At 36.8% G+C, this 22,580-nt stretch overlaps 1 protein-coding gene across 6 annotated transcripts in view; it reads right to left on the bottom strand.

The window, feature by feature from the left end:
- Nucleotides 1–22,580, bottom strand: part of UBR3 (ubiquitin protein ligase E3 component n-recognin 3) — a 280,063-nt gene that overhangs the window by 221,522 nt on the left and 35,961 nt on the right. For 4 of the 6 annotated variants that reach the window (XM_058300668.2, XM_058300667.2, XM_058300666.2 and 1 more), the window contains exons 2-5: nt 13,693–13,832; nt 9,340–9,498; nt 3,096–3,239; nt 2,711–2,760 (exon numbers count right to left, since the gene is read on the bottom strand). In XM_058300668.2, the coding sequence (XP_058156651.1) occupies nt 2,711–2,760; nt 3,096–3,239; nt 9,340–9,498; nt 13,693–13,832 (493 nt within the window). The remainder of the gene's footprint in view (nt 1–2,710; nt 2,761–3,095; nt 3,240–9,339; nt 9,499–13,692; nt 13,833–22,580) is intronic. The other 2 variants (XM_058300669.2, XM_058300664.2) reach the window with 1 other exon arrangement.

Here is a 22,580-nt window from a genome sequence, read left to right on the forward strand (position 1 = left end):
CGATCCCCAGGGCCTCCTAACCTATGTGCTAAGCTGGCCCATGTGCAGGGCTACCACACGCAAGGAGTGCCATGCCACGCAGAGTGCCCCTGTGTAGGGGGACCCCACACACAAGGTGTGCGCCCCACAAGGAGAGCCGCCCTGCATAAAAAAAGCACAGCCCAACCAGGAGTGGCACCGCACACATGGAGAGCTGATGCAGCAAGATGACGCAACAAAAAAGAGATGCAGTTTCCCAGTGCTGCCTGATAATGCAAACAGATGCAGAAGAACACACAGTGAATGGACAAAGAGAGCAGACAACGGGGGGTGGGGGGGTTGAAGGGAAAAGAAGTAAATAAAATAAATCTTTAAAAAAAAAAAAAGATAAGCTTGATTGCTTTTAAACCATACCTTAGTAAAATATTTCCTCTGGAAAGAATAGCAGGCATTTCTATGGTATGACCTATGGTAGCTCAACAACCCCTTCTACACATAAAGCACTAGTTTGTACCTGGTCCATGATAGATACTTTATATATGGTATCCCATTTAACCCTAACATTAGAATTATCATCACTTTCCATTAAGAAATTGAAATTCAGAAGTTAAGTAACCTGCCGAAAAATACAGGGATATTATGAGCCAAAAATTCAAACTCAGCTCTGCCTAAATCTAATGCTCAATTTCTTTCCACTATACATACTATATTGGGAAACTAAAGAATTAACTGTGTAGTAAAAGGAAATAAAATGATGCTTCTAAAGTGTATTTCAAAGATAAACTAAAGTAGGGAAACGGACTTGGCCCAGTGTTTAGGGCATCCGTCTACCACATGGGAGGTCCGCAGTTCAAACCCTGGGCCTCCTTGGCCCGTGTGGAGCTGGCCCACGCGCAGTGCTGATGCGCGCAAGGAGTGCCCTGCCACGCAAGGGTGTCCCCCACGTAGGGGAGCCCCACGCGCAAGGAGTGCGCCCGTAAGGAGAGCCACCCAGCACGAAAGAAAGTGCAGCCTGCCCAGGAATGGCGCTGCCCACACTTCCCGTGCCGCTGACGACAACAGAAGCGGACAAAGAAACAAGACGCAGCAAATAGACACAGAGAACAGGCAACCAGGGGAGGGGGGGCGAGATTAAATAAATTAATTAATTAAAAAAAAAAAAAGATAAACTAAAATAGATAGCCCGTAAATCTACTTCTAGCTAAACAACTCTACTTCAAATTCTTAAGCCTTCAAATACCCAAATGACTCCATTTTTATCCACATTAGAAAATGTGATATATATATAAACTACAAAAGTGTAAACAGACTAACAGCTTAATTACAAATTATGATTTAAAAGTTAAAAAGTCAAACTACTTTTGAATATATATAAGGCAAATACAAAATAAAGCATGGGTCTCTGGTACTATTACAAATATATGTATTACAAGGACAGGACCTGAAATAAAGTATTTTAAGATTATCACAATCAAAAGTATTTACTATGATACTCACACTATGAAATGATCTTAATTAGAGAACAAATTATTATATAAAACATATTACACTCAGAATTTGCTAAAAAAAAAGAATCTAAGGGGAACAGAAGATGCAAGGCTCAGAAGACAAGTCCTAAGGAGGACAGATTAGAAGCAAAGGAAATGAACAAAGAAGGGGCCATATTTCAAAATCTCTGCTATCCCCTTAGAAATTACTTCTATAAGAGATTCAGAAGCCTCCCTCCCAATAAAAAATTCTCCTAAGACCCAATCATAAAATACGGTATTGCTGCAAAGTAGTTATGTACAATTAAAGTCTCCATTGGAAATTTAAAAGATAATCTGGGTAGGAATGTAAAATCATTCAGCCAACTCTGGAAAACAATTCAGGGAATCCTCAAAAAGTTAAACATAGAATTACCATATGACCCAGCAATTTCACTCCTAGGTATATTCCAAAAAAGAACTGAAGTTAAATTTTAAGGCATTAAATCAACTAGAAGACTTTCATAACTTATTTCCAAGAGGAGGATATTTGGCCTATTTCATACTATGTTATCAAATCAAAAAGGATTTTCAAAAATATATATATATATTATATTTAAATGTGGCACAATTTTATTTTAAAATTTTCAGTTATCAAATGTTGAATTATGAAATTTCAATTTTATAAGTATCAAGATTACAAGCAAATACAAAAAGCAATTTTTGTTAAAAATTGTACATTGACCAAAACACAGGAATGTTATAAAGAGTTTATTATAAACATTATTAATACCATAAAAATTGAAATTTCAAATTCACAGTCTATTTCTCATACATCGCTTTTTTTTTAAATAATCCTGGCATATAAGATCTAATTTTAATGATATTGGATAAGCAGATATTGGATAAGCAGTTACATTTCATATTCTTTTAGTAAATTATTCTAGAATTAGCTACACTTTTTTAATAATTCTATTGTACACACGACAATTATTTGGATAAACTTGGTGATACCTTCCTAGCAGAAAAACCCTATCTTTCTGCTCCTATTCTTTAATTATGATAAGAGAAAGGAATCATAAATGAGAAGTAAAAATCTAGTCCCTGTTCTATTACTAAATAATTGTGTGGTCTTGGTTAAATTATTCCACTCTGAGCTTCAGTTTCTTTGTCTATAAATTGAGAAGCTTAAACCAGATATCCACAAACCTAAAAGTTTTTAATTCTATTTTTAAAAAAAATTGTTTTTTAACTTTAAATCTCACCTCATCTGAAGAATCAACTTGTCCCAATGTTCCTGTTGCACCTGCAAAACCTTTGGAGAGGGGGAAAAATTAAAGTTATCTTTCATAGTTGATACATATTACTTTATTCTTAAATTAATTTGAGACATACAAAGATCAAATTGCTACATTTTTCATGAGTCACAAGAGCTTTATTAAACTAATCAAATTCCAACTAAGGAAAAAAAAAATTCCAACTAAGAAAACTGCAATTCCATTCTCTGGCTACCTATTCTTTCTTGCCACTAAATTAGCATTCTTTACTTTTCTACTTACAAAAAATAACACTGTTCTTTGGTAATGAGTAAAGTGTGAAGATTTATATATATATATATAAATGTCATTGTTGTTAAATATTTAGACAAACCTTGAACTGCCAGAGTGCTAGTGCCAGCAGATGGCTCCTGCATACCATAGACAAGTTTATCCTCAGGATATGTAAGTCCAGAGCTCTTCAAAGCAATAAGATACTTTTCATGACTTTTCTTTGCACAGGCATTTTCTCCAAGACCTAATATTTTTTAAAATTTAAAAACCAGAAAAAAAATTCATTCAAAATCTAAGTACAATTATCTCATTAACTAATATGCATGTGTGTATATTTGTGTACAAAAACAGCAACTCAATGTTAGTCCTTGAATATTCTAGTGGAGGAAGAACCCAAGAAGAATAACATAAAATGGCTTCAGATAATATTTTGGTGCTTATGTTTGGCATTAACAGTCCCAGAATGCACAGCATGTTTATAACAAATAGCAAAGTTTACTAAATAGTTGAGCATCTAAAATATGCCACAGATTCTATGCAAGGAACAGAGGGTGCAAATTAATAGGGCACAATCCCAGCTATCAAAAAATTGTAAATTTAGTGGCAAAGAAAGGCAGACAAATAATATGGTAGATGACAATTATGTAGCAGACTTCACCATTTGGTTTGACAATCTGTGCTCTCCTAAAATGGAGTAGGCAGACTTGGCCAAAGAGTGCTTAATTTTAAGAAAGGCTTCCTGGAGGATATAGTGCCTGAATAGGATTTTCAAAGATAAATAGGACTTAGCACAGTGCAGAAAGTTGTCAAGATCATTTTAGACAGATAAAACAGCACAAATAAAGGCTCAAAAACTTTAAATATTTAAAATTATAACTCTTCTCTAATGGCAATTTTAAAGCTCTTAGGAAAAGATCATTAATAAAAGATTCAAATATTACAAACGAGGTTACTTTTCATTCCTGTTTTAAATAAGATTTTGATTATCACACTTAAGGAATTAAAAGGACAATTTGTACAGAGTTATCAGTTGATATGAAGCTATTCCAAAAAATACTGATGAGGTAGATTCTACAATTAAACAATCCTAGAAATTTCATTTTGGAATTCCAGCTTATTCATTATTGTTAATATTTCTTATGTTTTGTTTTTTAAGTTACTATGGAGGAGTGAACAATAAAAGAAAATAAACAGATTGTTATTTGAGAGTTCATTGAAAGAAAAAAATTACTCTCTAACAGCCAAATTACCAAATTACCTGTTAAGCAGATTACATATCTTAAGGTCTCAATCTCTTTGATTATTTAAATACATAAATTAGTTTCTTTAGTTTTGCTGAGCTTTTCTGTGTTTCCTCTCTTTGTTCGCCTCAATAAATGCAAAAGAACAGTTTAAAAAATTTTTTTCAGAGTCAGGAGGTCACCCTGGAGGTTACCCTTATGAAGGTCTCAAGCAGATTTCACTGTCACAGTAAATAAAGTCTCCAACAAGAGTGCTCCCAAGCTCAACTGACAGAGCTTCCACCTATCATATGGGAGGGCCTGGGTTCAATCCCTTGGGCCTCATGGTGAAAGAGAAGAGAAAACATGCCTGCACAGCAAGTCAGTGCCCACATGGTTAGCCAGTGCCTATGCAAGTGCCTGCGTGGTGAGCCAGTGCTCCACGCAAGTGAGTCACGCAGCAAGATGATGACACATCAAAAGAGAGACAAGGGGGGTAGTCAAGGTGAAGCACATCAGGAACCAGGAACTGAGGTGGCGCAACTGACAGGGAACCTCTCTCCCCATCAGAGGTCTCCAGGATTGAATCCTGGTGTACCCTAGAGGACAGAAAATGAGAAGACAACACAGACAGCAAAAACAGCAGGGTGGAAGGAGGGGTAGGGGGAAAAGTAAATAAATAAATCTTTAAAAAAAAAAAAAAAAAAAAGAGTGCTCCCAAGGGCTCTGGGGATATCCAGAAACCAAAGGTGGTGCAAAGTCCCATGAAATCAACACCACCTCAGAAGGCCCTATTTGGGAATATATGATAATCTACTTCCCCAATACAACATAGTTATACTCATTTATAATTCCCCTACTCATAAATCTTCTACTCCTTTTATTTGAGCCTATAATTTACAATATACCCATTAAACATCTCTCTCAGAGACTTAAAGCTTTGGATGGTTCATATGCCAGTTAACCCCTGAATCCCAGCAGAACTGCGACCAACTCATACCATCCAGTTCTTTAGGCTTGCTTGAACTGACAAAACGATGATGATGGACAAGTCCCATCCAAAAAAAACAAGGAGTATCTACAACTGCAAGCAAAACAATTTCTTTCCACTGCCTTATAATATCTAAGATCCCTCTCAGAAAGAAGCAATCAGAGCAGACATCATCCCAAATCCCTCAATACCGAGCAATGAATAAACATAAGGGAGAAGTGTAACAACAAACCAAAGTAGATTTATTGTTATTGTAGTTAACACAGAATAACTTATAACATTGATATAAACGTAGTGGTTGTCAGGGGTTCAGAAGGGAGGAAAGGGATGAACAGTTAGAACACATGACATATTTAGGGCAGTAAATTGTTCTATATGATACTGCAATGACAGGTACATGACATTACACATTTGTCAAAGCCTATAAAACTTTGGACGGCACAAAGTATAAACCATAATGTAAATTATAGAACTTTGTTTAGTAGCAATGCTTCAGTGTTGGTTCATCAATTGTAACAAATGTACCACACTACAGTTAAGATGTTAATAACAGGAGAAACTATGTGTGTGGGTGTGTAGGGGGTGGTTATATGGAAATCCTCTATAATTTTGGTGTAATTTTTCTGCAAATCCAAAACTTCTCTAAAAACAAAGTTTATTAAAAATATTTTTTTTTTAAATTTCAAGTCTGTCTGAGCTGATTTGAAGGGGGGGAAAAAAACTGCCCTTTGAAGTTCCCATCAATTTAAGTCCAATATTTAAAACCATGATTAATTTATGAAGGAAAAAAAACAAAATTCCAGCTCTCACACTTTCCATTTCTCCCATATTATGAGAAATGAATGACTCTTAAATAATAAAAGCCATGTATTTACCTTAATCATGATAGATAAAATTGTGTAACACTTTTTAATTAATAAAATATATTTTGTTGACCTCTCACAACAACCCTGAGAGAAAGTATAATCACCATTTTTGTAAGTAAAGAAACGAGTCTCAATAATAAAATGGCTAATCAGTGAGTAAACAAACACAGTAGAAGTCAAGATAGACTACAAATCTCAAACTTCTGAATCAAAATCTAATGGGATTTTTAAGTATTCCAGCCACCAAAAGTTAGGTAAGGATTTTTGGTTTTTTTATTTCAAGAAACTAGAATTTTTTAATTAAAGAAATAAAAGAGGACAATTACTACAAATCACTCCAAAGATATATAAATATATAAATATATTTGGGGGGGCACTTCAAACTTTTTATTTTCAAATAATTTCAAACTTAAACGACAGCTGCAAAAATAATATCAACCCAAACAAAGAACTCCAACACTCCCCCCTTCCTCAGATACTGCCACACTTCAGGTTCTTTTCTTGTCCATTCCAACCTATTCTTAACAAAACAACTCATATTTTTAAAACACATGTCTGATCAAGTCAGTCTTCAGCTAAAATGGTTCTATGACTTAGTACTACATTCAGGATGACATAAAATCTTATATGGTCTGTAAGGACCTGCTTGATTTAGATTTAGTCTAATGTAGTAGTTTTATTTGTGCCACTAACTTCCTATATTCATTTCACTTCAACCACCCTAGCTTTCTCTCAGTCACTTACAGTAAAATAAGTTCATTCTCACCTATAAATACTCTCACATATCTAGTGCTTCTGCCTGAAATCTATGAGGTGCCTAACTGTGGTATACTTTGTATTAATCCTGTTTGGATCTCTAACTCAAAATTTTTCATCCAATTTGGAAAATTTAAGTATTTCTTCAAATATTTTATTCTACCCCATTCCAGCTCTCCTCTCCTGTCCTTCTGGAATTCCAATTACATATATGTTAAATCATCTGATACTGCCTAATAGGTATCTGAGGCACTGTTGTATTTTCTTTCATCATTGTCCTCTGTTCCTAGATTGAATAACTGAAGAATGCAGAAAATCATTAACTCTTTCTTCTACTACCTCCAATCAGCTCCTAGACCCATCCAATGAAATTTTCAACTCATTTACTGTACTTAACTATAACTTTCAGTTCTAGAATTTCCTTTTGCCTTTTTTTATTATTTACATTTCTTTGTGAAGATTTTTCTCTTTATTAACTCATTTATTGTATTTTCCTTTTATTCTTTGAATATATTTTCCTTTAAATTTTGGACCATATTTATAATAATTGCTTTAATGTCTTTAACTGCTAAATTCAGCATCTGGTCAATTACTACTGACTGTTCTTTTTCTTGACTATAGAGAATATTTTATTTTCTTGCATATCTAGTAATTTTCATAATATGGATATTCTAATGACACATTATAGAAGACTTTGGATTTTGTTGTTTTCCTCTGTAGATTACTAGTTTTGTACTACGACACAGTTCAATTACAGAATGATCATCTAGAATTCATGAAGGCGTGCCTTTACACTTTTTCGGGGCAGATCTGTGGATAGCTGAAGGTGTTTCAAAGGCCTTATATATTGGCAGAAATCACCTCCAAACAGTATCCCCCTTGTAGATACTGACAGGGATTAAGGCTAGTCTAGAGTAGACCTTTTTCTAAGGCTTGATGATTTTCCTAAGGTTTGACCTTCTTGTGTTGAAACTAGATGACTCGGGTATTAACAAGGTCCCTCCAATCTGCCTGGGCTAAAACTCCAATGCTCCCTAACACTGCTCAACCTTTAATGTCTCTGCTCTGCTTTTAACCCCATAGAAGTCACATGCTGTGCATATGTATTCCAGTACTTAGCCAGGGACTTTCAGGGGTCCTCCACATAACTGCTCCACCACCCCTTGGTGTTCTGCCCCACAGATACCACAAATTCCAACTGCTTCAGCTGCCCCAAACTGTGATCTCTGTCTCCTTAGCTCAGCAGAACCACCATGCTTAGATGACAGCTTGCCACATTACAATCTGGAAGTTGCTACCAGACCAAGAGCCAGAGCAATCATGGACTCATCCTACAACTTTCTCTTCTCTCAAGGGTTTATAGTCTTATGCTGGATGGTGCAAATGCCTGAAAACAGATCTCACAGTTTGTCCAATTTTATGTTGTTTATGATAGAAGGGCTAGTCCAGGAGCCAGAAGTAGAAGATTTCTCCCCTGTCTAGAATCTAACTCCACTCATTCTCACTCAATTCCTCTCCAGCTGAATGACTTCCTCTCAAAGAAATAAAAATAAATGACTTCTTCTCAACCTTTAGGTTTCACTTTAAATATCATTTCCTCAGCAAAGCTTCCCACCTCCTTCCCCAATGAAATTAGGACTCTTGTTTATAACCACTTATCCTATACTTTCACAGCATTTACTACAATATATAATATAAAATATTTTGATTTGGGGGTTTTATTACTGTCATCTTACTTCCTAGACCATAAGCTTTATAAAGGCAGGGTCAGAATTACCTAGTATACTGCCTATCATCCCCATCCTAACTGCCAGGACCTACCGAAGAGCCAAGTACATAGTGGTTTGTTTAATAAGTACTTGCTGAAGAAATAAATATACCAGATAAGACTATCTCAAAATAATGCATGGTTAACAGTACACATAAAAATTTCACTGCTCTGAAAGCACATGCTGAACTTCAATTTTCAAAACATGCTACTTATAGTCCAGCAAAAGAGCACTTTAAAATAGCTATAGCAAGATTTTAAAATAATTGATATATTTTTTGGTACCATAAATTTGAGGTGTGAAAACTAAAGGTGTAAACACTAAAGCATTAATATAATGGTAAATCATGAGCACACAATACTAAGTTTTATAACTTACCATTGTTATCATTATAAAAGCCTATCATACAACCCAAATGTTTAGAATATCAAAACTGAAGACAGGTGGTTGTTAATACTGGGGAGGGAATATAATATGAATATGTCACACTACAATGTCAGACTAAATTAGGAGACCTGGGTTCTAGTCCCAACTCCACCATAAATTGGTTGTGAGGTCTTAAACAGGACATTTAAATTTTCTGAGCTCACTTTCTTTGTCTAAAAAATAAGTTTTCTCAATAACTTCCAGCTTTAGCATTCTATGAAAAAATCTACCTTTTACTTTAAGTTCTAAAGTAAACTTCTTATGATTACAGTAATATAAGTAGAGTAACCTTTTTCTATTCTAATATTTTACTCACCAGAAGTCAGATCTTTGTAGTTTTGTTGATTTGTCAAAACCTGAGTAAGAACAGATCGCATTGCTCCTCCCATTTTCGTTAGGTCTTCTAAAAAGGAAATTTGTGGCTCCAAAAGCTGAAGGACTTTATTAAGATCTTTTTCTAATGGTACATCAGCTGCTTAAAAAAAAAAAAGATTATAATAATAATTAAGGGTAACTTTAAGATATTTTGCTAAGAATAACTAAATATATATATTTCTTTTTTTAATTATATGATTTAGATGACAGTATTTTGTAACAAAAAAAAAAGTCACTATAAGAACTCTGTTTAGAAAGTTGGTATCAGCACAGCACCCAACCTAGGGTAGGGTTGCTCAGGAATTCAGCCCTTTGAGAAAAAGCAGATGTGGGAAGGAGGAGATGACCCATAAAGTATTGAAGCACTTTCATTTGTGTAAGAAGCATTAGAGTTGAGGGTCTTAAACTTTGAAATATATAAATGTAAACCTAAATCATTTCAAAATAAGATAGTGCTTAAGAAAAGTTAAAATCACTCTCTAGAACTAATGAAGATAAAATTCAAATATTTTAAGAATAGTATAAGAACACAAGCATAAAATTATGTCAGTTCTAAATTTAAAGCTATAGAACAAATATTCCCATCCTTATAATATTTCAAAAATACAGACTTATTTTATCTGAAGACCAAAGCAACTAAAAGAAAAGATAACTGTTTTCATAAACCTGAATATTTTTACTAGAAATAAAAAAAAATAAAATAAAAAACAAGGCAAGATATGCCAAGTAGAGCTGGAGAGAGAGATAAGAAACTTGGACAGTAACTAAAAAAGAATATTAAAGAGGGAAATGAATGTGGGTCAACCAATTGGGCTCCCGTCTACCATACAGGAGGTCCAGGGTCAATGCCCAGGGCCTCCTGGTGACGGCAAGCTGACCCACACGGCGAGCTGGCCCATGCTGAGTGCCAGTCCACACTGGAATGCCACCCCACGCAGGAGTACCGGCCGACACTAAGAGCTGGCACAGCAAGATGATGCAACAAGAGACACAGAGAAGAGAAAATAAAATGTAGCATAACAGGGAGTTGAGGTGGTGCAAGAGAGTAATCGCCTCTTTCCCACTCCAGAAGGTCCCAGGATTGGTTCCCGGAGGCACCTAATGAGAATACAAGCAGACACAGAAGAACACACAGCGAATGGACACAGAGAGCAGAAAATGGGCGTAATGGGGGAGGGGAGAACGGGGGGCGAAGGAGAAGAAATAAATTTTAAAAAATAAATCTTTAAATAAAAAAGAATATTAAAGATAAAAAAAAAAAAGATATTTCAGAAAACTGAGACCTAAATGGAAGAAGTAAATAAAGAGATTTAGAGCTTAGCCATAATTGGCTAAAAAAAGAAAGCATATAAGGGAGCAAACAGGGGGCCTCTGTGTCTAGGGAAGGTGACATCAAGTTCATTCAACTTTTTATTCAGCACCTACTATATGCTAGACACTGAGAAGCAAAATTAAATAAGACATAGTTCCTGCCCCCAAGATAATGTGTGGATAGAATTCTGTTCTCTGAATCCTGGGATCCCCCCCCCAAAAAAAACCTTACTCACTACAAAACTAATACTGTATATGATTCATCTTTATACTCTCCCCCAATGACATATACAGTAACATATTAAATGTTTAATTAATATTTGGTTTTTGTTACATCCCAGAGCTCTGACATGAGCTCTGAAACTGGTCTAAAGTTTGTAGAACAAACTGAAAAATGGAATAAGGAAAATGTCAAACCATGAGATCACTGAGCTTCCATTATCTTTTGGATTAGATGACTTCAAGCCCATTTTTTTGTGTTTGTTTTTTATTTTGTTTTCTAAGCAGCGCTCTCCACACAAAGTAAACAGTATGTTTCACACAGACAGTAGAAATTAATGTTGAGCACAAGTGATAATATAAAGAGAAATAAAGAGGAAAACTTCATGAACCTAAGATCATGAAGTTCATCTTTAGACAAAAATGTAACTCCATTCATTCTTTCACGTTTTCAATATAATAGTCACAGATAATTATCACAGTTATGTGCATATGCCATCTGCTGTTTAAATTGCTAAATGTGATCAAAGGAAAAAATAGCATAAACTTTTCTGTAAAATGCTCTTTGACTTAACTAATGGTAAATTTTAAGGTTCTCATAATAAATTATTTCTAATTATTACTTTTCTAAAATAGGGCATCTGTTAAACAAAAATGTAAATTCACAAAAAGTCTATTAATTAGTTTATGAGAAAAAATGCAGAAGGCAATTTCAATAACACAGCTGATATGTTTCCTTCATTCCAAAAAGACAGTAGTTTAAGACTAAATTAAAATAATATTTCTTTCTATATTTTAAGACATATACTCTGAGAGAAGTACTTAAGATTGTATATTTTGCTTAAAATGTAGAAATAAGTAAGTATAATGATTTGTTTACAATCAAGCTAGCAAGACAGTTTTAGAAAGGATGAAGATGTTATATATTTCCTCACACTTTAAGGGTGAGGGAGAGATAGAAAATAAAAATGTATGCCATAGCTTCAAATTGAATTTATAAGACATTTATAGTATTAAATAATTTAAATTTCTAAAAATAATGCAAAATGCAATCTCTTATATAATAAAAATGCAAGTATCACTAGAAAGTTAAAAAGACACTATTAAAAGTTAATAAGCTGGGAAGCAGATTTGGCTCAACAGAGCATCCGCCTACCACATGGGAGGTCCAGGGTTCAAATCCAGGGCTCCTGACCCGTGTGATGACCTGGCCCACGAGCAGTACTGATGCAGGCAAGGACTGCTATGCCACGCAGGTGTGGCCCGGCATAGGGGAGCACATGCACAAGGAATGCGCCCCATAAGGAGAGCCACCCAGCATGAAAAAAGTGCAGCCTTCCCAGGGTGGTGTCACACACACGGATAGTTTGACGCAGCAAGATGACACAAGGAAAAGAGACATAGATTCCCAGTGTCGCTGACAAGAATACAAGCAGACACAGAAGAACACACAGCAGGGAAGCAGACTTAGCCCAGTGGTTAGGGCGTCCGTCTACCACGTGGGAGGTCCATGGTTCAAACCCCGTCCTCCTTGACCTGTGTGGAGCTGGCCCACGTGCAGTGCTGATGTGCGCAAGGAGTGCCATGCTATGCAGGGGTGCCCCCATGTAGGGGAGCCCCACACGCAAGGAGTGCGCCCCGTAAGGAGAGCCACCCAGCGCGAAGAAAGTTCAGTCTGCCCAAGAATGGCACCACACACACGGAGAGCTGACACAACAAGATGACACAACAAAAAGAAACACAGATTCCTGTGCCGCTGACAACAACAGAAGCAGACAAAGAAGAAACGCAACAAATAGTCACAGAGAACAGACAATTGGGGTGGAGTGGAAGAAATAAAATAAAATAAATAAATCTTTAAAAAAAAAGAACAATACACAGCAAATGGACACAGAGAGCAGACAACTGGGGGGGAGGGGAATAAATAAATAAATGTTAATAAATTTACCTTTAATAGATAAATCTAAATCCAAATATTTAACTAAAGCAAAATAACCAAGATTGTGATGAAATCTTAAAAGGTAAGAAAAATGCCTATAATTTGAACTGTTTCTTTCTCTTTTAATACTAATATGATGCCTACCCTTACACATTCTATCAGTAATATGGGAATGAAAAATTAGATCCTCTCATAAGATATTAAAGATATGGAAGGCACTAAAGATATATATAGACATCTACAAAAAAAAAAAAAAAAAGATGGGCAAAATAGCTTATCTTCTGAAAAATCTGAGTTAAACTGAGTTAAACATACCCAGGATTAATTCTGCTCTATCATCATATGACCACAAATAAAATCACTTTAACCCCATAAAATGATTATTTCCTCATCTTCAAAAGGCAAAATAAGTCTAATCAATAATATCTGGGGAGTGGATATAGCTTAAGTGGTTGTGTACCTGATTCCCATGTACAAGATCCTGGGTTTAATTCCTGGTACCTCCTAAAAACAATATCTAAGACTCCAGGAGCAAAACATGCCAGGCTATGCCCAAAACAAGGCATCCAAAAGCTTAAATAATTTAGTGTGTTTCTGTTCAGTCTCTTTATCTTTATAGTCATCTCACGAAAATTGTTAAGCAAAAACAAGTATCTGAGGGGGCAGCCATAGCTCAGTGGCTTGAGTGCCTGCTTCCCATGTACAAGGGTCCAGGTTCAATCCCCAGTACCTCCTAAAAAAAAAACTCTGAAAGGATTCACTGCATTATTAAAGTAAAAACTTTAATTGTGGAAAAGTACTAAAAATGAATGTATTAAGACATACCTGGTTCATTATAGCCTTCTCTTAAGTACTGAATAAGACAAAAAATAAATCGTGGAAGAACAAATTCAGACATCATCAGTAAGTCTTTGGGGACACAGGGAATATTTGAACTTGATTTAAGTTGATGCCTTTTGCAAAACCTGTAATATGAAAAAGAAAAAAATTATCAGCAATGTTTAATCTGATAAGAATATATTATTTCTATTCACAATATTCATAAACAGAATTCAGACCAACATCAAAACCAATAAATAACTCCTTTCTTAAGGCATCAAGTTAAAAGAACATAATTTAATCAGTCTTTAAATGAAAAATGATCCTGAAGGAGTTTTTTCCTAATAAAAGACCATAGTAGATAGATTCCAACTAGAGTACAAAAGAAAATTTCATTACAGAATTTATGGAATTGCCAAGTTATTACATTCAAGTACTACTTTATTACTTCCAGCCTTTTATAAGCCATTAAGTAAAAATTGATCAATTCCCAAGAATCTGCATTTTCCTTTCATTAAGTCAACTATTTCTAACATATTAATAAAAAGTGATCTATATAATTGAAGATTTTTTTTGGTTTGTTTTATTATTTATTTTTTATTTATTTCTCTCCCCTTCTCCCCCCCTTCCCAGTTGTCTGCTCTCTGTGTCCATTCGCTGTGTGTTCTTCTGCGACTGCTTCTATCCTTATCAGCAGCACTGGGAATCTGTGTTTCTTTTTGTTGCATCATCTTGTTGTGTCAGCTCTCTGTGTGTGCGGCGCTATTCTTGGGCAGGCTGCACTTTCTTTCACACTGGGCGGCTCTCCTTACAGGGTGCACTCCTTGCTCATAGGGCTCCCCTACGCAGGGGACACCCCTGCGTGGCAGGGCACTCCTTGTGTGCATCAGCACTGCGCATGGGCCAGCTCCACACGGGTCAAGGAGGCCGGGGGTTTGAACCACAGACCTCCCATGTGGTAGGCGGACGCCCTATCCATTGGGCCAAGTCCACTTCCCTGAAGATTGTTTTTAAAGTTCATCCTCTTACAACTGTAACAGATCCCTTCTAATCCTGTTTATACTCATTTTAAAGTGTGATGTGGGTGTGTACCTGATCAAAAATGAAGCAAACTACTCCATAGTCACAATCCAAATAATCCTAAATTACTTTGTAGCTAAAAACAAGTAACCACACTAAACCTATAAAATGCCTAGTAATACACTTATTTAAAAGAGTGCCAAAACAACGCTAGCTGAAAAACAAAAGATCTGATAGAGAAAAACTACATTCCCAAATGAAAAGATTCAAATTTATTTTTTTTTAAAGTTCATCACCCCCTTCAACTTAATGTATCAGATATAAGTCCTGAGGAACTTAATTCACAAACTAATATTAAAGTTCATATGGAAGAGATATAAGTAAATAAATCAGTAAAACTTTAAAAAAATAATTAATGATGGTAAATGCAACCTTAAAACATAGTACAAAGATACTATTATTAAACACTGGTAATGTGATTACATCAATGGGCCACAAGCAGAGTGCAGAAACAAACTACATAAGTTTGTGAATTTAATAAATGACAGGTGTGGCATCTTAATCCAAGGTGGTATGGAAAAGATTTTGAACAAACTGTTTAGAACTATTGGTTATCTACAAGTATGAGGTAAATTTGATTCCTAGCTTACAACGTAACTAAAACATATTCTAAATACTGTTTAAATTATGTGTGTAAAAAGGTAACAAGATGAAAACAGAATATCTCCCTACATTATCTTGGGTCATGGAAAGTCAATAAGCATTTTAAAAATGCTGAAGTTCTCTAATAACCAAAGCAGAGAATTTTATTAAAACAAAAATAAGGAACTAGAAAATGAGCATTTGTAATACCTGCTGAAATAACTGATCCATGCAACATTCATCACTAGATGAAGCCATTATAGAAATGGTTAAGGGGAAATTTCCCACATAGAGATAAGACTGTTATAATGATAAATTATCTAGACCTAACAGACATATATAGAAACTTGCACCCTCAGTGCTCATGGATCTTTCCTTTCCAGGATAGACCACATGTTAGGTCACAAGGCAGGACTCAATAAATATAAAATGGCTGAAATTATACAAAGCACCCTCTCAGATCATAATGGAATGAAACTGGAAATCAGTAATAAATGAGAAACAAGAAAATTCACAAATGTGTAGAGTCTCAACAACACACTTGTGAACAGTAGATCAAGAAAGATTGTAAGTAAAATTAGTAAATATATTGAGATTAATGAAAATGAGAATACAACTTATCAAAACCTATGGGATACAGCAAAGGCAGTGCTGAGAGGGAAATTTATAGTCCTAAATGACTACATTAAAAAAGAAAAAACAGCTAAAATCAAAGATCTAACTGAACAATGGGAGAAACGAGAAAAAGAAGAGCAAACCATTTCCAATTCAAGTAGAGAATAAAATAATGGCTTAGAGCAGAAATAAATGAAATGAGAAGAAAGGGAAAAAAAACAGTACAGAAGAGAGAACCAGCAAGATGACTGACGGCGGAGTAAAGCACTCCTAGAGTCGGCTCCTGCTACAGGGCAGTTAGTGAACACCCAGGGCTCTCTGGAGTTAGCTGAAGCACCTGTTTGGGGACTCCAGGAGGCTAGAAAGGCATCCTACAACATCCTTGAAGGAATGGAAGGAGGAAATTCATAAATAGAGCGCTCCACACCACGGAGGCCAGTGCCCATCCTCCACTGGAGGCACAACCCGCCTTGGGAGCTCTTCTGCGGCTGGAAGCTCCACTTCCCAAAACGGGGGAGGAATAGGTGGTTGGGCACCAATTTCAGCTACCGATGAGTAAATTCAGGGGGCTAAAGTATAATCCTGACAACAGCTTAAGTTTGAGCCTTTCCAAGTCAGTGAGAGACGGAGAGCCGCCACCTTACCTGTGCACCTGGCATGAGGGGAAGTGGGGTGGACTGAAAATCACAGTGCTGGTGGGGACTGGCTTCTTTCCATCCAGATCAGATTGCAGCTCCAGCCTAGGCCCAAGTGCCACCTCCAGCAGGGAGGAAACTGCAGGGACCTGCGCCACCCTCTCCGGGAAATTAACGGCCAAGCCATGGAGGCTGGTGATTATCCTACTCTAGTGGCACCAGCCGCCCCAGGAGCTTTTCTGTGGCTGGAACTGGAAGCTCATTTCCCAAAAAAAGGGGAGGAAGAGACAGTTGGCCACCGATTTCGGCTACTGATTGGCAGATTTGGCTGGCTAAGATATAACCCTAGGAACACCTGGGCTGTGAATCAGCCCAGGTCAGAAAGAGGCCAATGGCCACCATTTTGACTCTGCCCCCAGCCTGAGGGGAAGCCAGGATCAAAAATCACAGTGACGGTAGGAACCGGTTTCTTTCACCCAGATTGGCCTGCAGCCCTAGCTTAGGCTTCAGCCCCACCTCTGGCAGGAAGGAGGCTGGCAGGTCCTCCACCAGCCTATTCAGGTAAGTGCAGTTAACTTTGGCTGGCACAGATTGAAAATCGGAAGTATACCAGGCAACTGCAGTCATCTTGGACCCACACTGCACAGATTGCTGCCCACACCTGCAGCTCCATCCCCATCCCAGGCAGCAAAGAAAGGGATGTGAAGCTTCACCAGTCTCTCCGGGCAAGTACAGTCCAGGCCTGCACAACTTGGATTATTCCACACAGCTGTGATTCTGACCCTACCCCTGGCAAAGGAGAAAGTTAGAAGAAGCTTCATTGTTCCTAGACAAAATGAGGGCAGCTTGAGCCTCCACAGCTGAAAGCACCAACTACATGCTGGCTCCTACTGCACAACAAGTAAGGGAGAAAGGGCAAGAAGTCCTAAACTAAAGACAAAAACTGCACCCAGAATAAATACTCTAGTAAGGTAGATGCCAAGACACCAATAAAAAATTACAATCCACACCAAGAAACAGGAAGCTATGGCCCAGTTAAAAGAACAAGATAAGCCTCCAGATGACGCAAAGGAGTTGAAACAGCTAATCACAGATGTTCAAACAAATCTCCTTAATAAATTCAATGAGATGGCTAAAGAGATTAAGTATATTAAGAAGACACTGGATGAGGACAAAGAAGAATTTGAAAGGATACAGAGGGAAACGGACTTTGGCCCAGTGGTTAGGGCGTCCGTCTACCACATGGGAGGTCCGCGGTTCAAACCCCGGGCCTCCTTGACCCGTGTGGAGCTGGCCATGCGCAGTGCTGATGCGCGCAAGGAGTGCCGTGCCACGCAAGGGTGTCCCCCGCGTGAGAGCCCCACGCGCAAGGAGTGCGCCCGTGAGGAAAGCCGCCCAGCGTGAAAAGAAAGAGCAGCCTGCCCAGGAATGGCGCCGCCCACACTTCCCGTGCCGCTGACGACAACAGAAGCGGACAAAGAAACAAGACGCAGCAAATAGACACCAAGAACAGACAACCAGGGGAGGGGGGGAAATTAAATAAATAAATAAATCTTTAAAAAAAAAAAAAAAAAAAAAGAAAGGATACAGAGAAAAAAAGCAGATCTTATGGGAATGAAAGGTGCAATAAATGAAATTAAAACAACATTGGAATCATATAATAGCAGACTTGAGAAGGCAAAAGAAAGGATTGGTAGCCTTGAAGAAATGGCCTCTGAAAGTGAACCTACAAAAGAACAGACGGAGAGAAGAATGGAAAAAATTGAACAAGGTCTCAGGGACCTAAATGACTGCAAAAGGTGTGCAAACATACATGTCATCGGTTTCCCAGAAGGGGAAGAGAAGGGAAGAGGGGTAGAAGGAATATTTGAAGAACAATGGTAGAGAATTTCCCAACCCTATTGAAGGACATAGATATCCATATCCAAGAAGCACAACATACTCCCATCAGAAAAAGCTGAACAGACCAACTCCAAGACACATACTCATCAAAACGTCGAATGCCAAAAACAAAGAGAGAATTCTGAGAACAGCAAGAGAAAAGCAATGCATAACATATAAGGGATATCAAATAAGATTACGTGCTGATTTCTCACGAGAAACCATGGAGGCAAGAAGACAGTGATCTGATATATTTAAGATACTACAAGAGAAAAACTTCCAGCCAAGAATCTTATATCCAGCAAGACTGTCTTTCAAAAATGAGGGTGAGATTAGAATATTCACAGATAAACAGAAACTGAGAGAATTTCTAAGCAACAGACCAGATTTTCAGGAAATACTGAAGTGTGTACTAGAGCCTGAAAAGAAGAAAGTCTAGAAATGAAGATATCAATAAAAGTAACTAAAATTGTCAAAAGTGGTGAAAATAAAATATGACAGGTAAAACTCAAATAATCCAGAATAAACTTAACCAACAATGTAAAGCACTTATATTCAGGAAACTGAAACTCAATGTTAAAAGAAATTTTAAAAGGTCTATATAACTGGAAGAACATTCCATGTTCCTGGACTGGAAGACTAAATATCATTAAGAAATAAATTCTACTCAAATTGATATATAGATTCAATGCAATCCAGATAGGAATTCCACCAGCATTAAAGAAAAAATTGAAAACACTATCATCAAATTTATTTGGAAGGGTATGGGGTCCTGAATAGCCAGAAACATCATAAAAAGGAAAAGCAAACCCTTATCTCCAAACTTTAAATCTTATTGCCTAGCTATAGTGGTAAAAATAGCATGGTACTGGCCTAAAAACAGACACAATAGACCAATGGAACCAAATTGATGGTTCAGAAATAGACCCTCACATGTATGCTCAAGTGATTTTTGACTAGCCTGTCAAATTCACACAGCTCAGGCAGAACAGTCCAATCAACAAATGGTGCTGAAAGAATTGGATAGCCATAGCCAAAAGAAGGAAAGAGGACCCTTTTCTCACACCTTATCCAAAAATTAACTCAAAATGGATAAAAAAAAACTAAAATAAAAGCAAGAACCACAAAACTTCTAGGAGAAATTTTAGGAAAACATCTTCAAGACCTGATGGTAGGTGGTGGATTCTTAAAGGAGATAAGAGGAGGGCTGAGTGGACTATTAATGTTTAATGTATATAGAAGTTTTAATTAGCTTTACTGTAAAAGTATGGAAATGTATAGAGTGGATGGTAACACATACACAGTGAGTAACAGCTAGTTTATAAATGGGGATGTGACTGAAAACGGTAGTCTAGGTATGTAAATGCCAATTGACAGAATGCTAGAGAATAATCTAGAAGCTGAATAGCACAGTAAACCAAGAGATGGAATGAGAACTATGGTTGATGGTACAGATGCAAGAGTATCCTTTGTGCACTACAGTAAATGTACATCACGACTAGCAGGGTGCTGGGAATGTGGAAAAGCATGGGAAAAATACAGCTGGAGTGACCTATGGACTGTGGTTAGTCGTAATAATATTCCTGCATCTATGCGAAAGATATACTGTGTTGGTAATGAGGCAGTATGGAAAATGTGAGCCAAATATACAGTATGGACATGGTAACAATCAGATGATATTATCTTATCTGTAGCAAATGGTCCACCACAGTGTGGAATGTTGATGGAGGAGTGTTGTCTGGGAATTCTGCATATGTGCATGATAGTTTTGTAAGTTTACAACTTTTGTCATAAAAAATATATTTAAAAAATAATAATAGGGTGGGTTGGGGGAAAAACACACCAAATGTATGATGATTACTAGTAAGATTTTGACAATATTCTTCCATAATTTCTAACAAATGTCTCATGACAATGCAGGGTGTTAGTAGAGGGTTGATGTACGGGACCCCCTGTATAATGTTATGCATGTTTGCTTTGTAAACTCACAACTTTTACTATACACTTAATTGTTTATATATGTTCACATATAAACGATATAAAGATAATAATAGGGTTGGGGGGAAATACTTCGGTTAGTAGTAATATTTTGACAATGCTTTTTAAACATTAGCTAAAAAGGTTTAACAACAATGCAAGTTATTGGTGGTAAGGTGAGTTAAGAGAGACCTGTATGATGCTATGGATGTTTGTTTTGTAAGTTAACAACTATTATTATACATTTATTGTTTATGTATATTTATGTATGAGTGATATACTTCAATAAATTAATTTTAAAAAGAGAAAATTTTATAAAAACAAAAGCTGGATCAATAAAAATGACAAACTCTTAACTAGAAGAAAAAAAAACAGAAGATGTAAATAAATAAAATCAGAAATGAAAGGTGGGTGTTACAACTGACACCACAAAAATACAACGAATCAGAAGGGGATATTATAGCAAACTGTATGCCAATAAACTAGACAACCAAGATGAAATGGACAAATTCCTATACTATAAATACACAAACAACCTACACTGATGACAAGAAATAAAACAACTCAACAAACCAATCACATTTAAAGACACTGAATAATTCATCAAAAATCTCCCAACAAAGAAAAGTCCAGGACCAGACAGCTTCATGGTGAATTCTACCAAGCATTTTTTTTAAAGATTTATTTATTTATTTCTCTCCCCTTCCCCCCCCCCCCCACCCCAGTTGTCTGTTCTCTGTGTCTATTTGCTGTGTGTTCTTCTTTGTCTGCTTCTGTTGTTGTCAGCGGCAAGGGAATCTGTGTTTCTTTTTGTTGTGTCATCTTGCTGTGTCAGCTCTCCGTGTGTGCAGCACCATTCCTGGGCAGGCTGAACTTTCTTTCATGCTGGGCGGCTCTCCTTACTGGGTGAACGCCTTGCGCATGGGACTTCCCTACACGGGGGACACCCCTGCATGGCACGGCACTCCTTGCATGCATCAGCACTGCACGTGGGCCAGCTCCACGCGGATCAAGGAGGCCTGGGGTTTGAACCGCGGACCTCCCATTTGGTAGATGGACGCCCTATCCATTGGGCCAAGTCCACTTCCCTCTGCCAAGCATTTTGAGAGGAATTAACACCAATCCTATTGAGACTCTTCCAAGAAACTGAAGAGAAAGGAAAACTACCCAACACATTTTATGAAGCCAATATCACCTTAATACCAAAGCCAGATAAAGCCAAGAAACAAAAATCATAGAACAATCTCTTTAATGAACATAGATATAAAAATTCTCAACAAAATACTTGCAAATAGAATTCAAAAGTACATCAAAAGACTTATATACCATGACCAAGGGGGATTTACTACTATTATGCAAATGTAGTTAAACATAAGAAAATAAATCAATGTAATATACCACATTAACAAATTGAAGGAAAATAAAACACAAGACCATCTCAACTGATGCAATAAAGGCATTCAACAAAATCCAGCATCCTTTTTTTAAAAAGATTTATTTATTTATTTCTCTCCCTGTACCGCCCCCCCACCCCAGTTGTCTGTTCTCTGTGTCTATTCAGCATCCTTTCTTGATAAAAACACCTCAAAACATAGGAATACAAAAAAATTCCTCAATCTAATAAAGGACATATATGAAAAGCCCACAGCATCATACTCAATGGGGAAAGGTTGAAAGCTTTCCCTCTAAGATCAGGAACAAAACAAGGAAGTCCACTGTCATGACTGTTTTTCAACATTGTGCTAGAAGTTCTAGCTAGAGCAATTAGACAAGAAAAGAAAAAAAATTAAAGGTATCAAAGTAGGAAAAGAGGTAAAAACTCTCATCATTCACAGATAACATGATCCTACATTTTTTAAATTCTGAAATGTCTACAACAAAGCTACTTGAGCTAATGAGTACAGCAAAGTGGCAGGATATAAGATCCACACAAAAAAAGTTAATGTTTCTAAACACTAGCATTGAATGATCTGAGGAAATCAACAAAAATATTCCAGTTACAATGACAACAAAAGACTCAAATATCTAGGAAACAAATCAAAGAAATACAGGATCTACACATTCAGAAAACTACAAAACACTACCAGAAGAAATCAAAGGAGACAGAAACAAATGGATAGACAT

The sequence above is a fragment of the Dasypus novemcinctus genome, chromosome 7 (genome assembly GCF_030445035.2).
Source record: "Dasypus novemcinctus isolate mDasNov1 chromosome 7, mDasNov1.1.hap2, whole genome shotgun sequence".
In the NCBI taxonomy this organism is placed as follows: domain Eukaryota; kingdom Metazoa; phylum Chordata; class Mammalia; order Cingulata; family Dasypodidae; genus Dasypus; species Dasypus novemcinctus.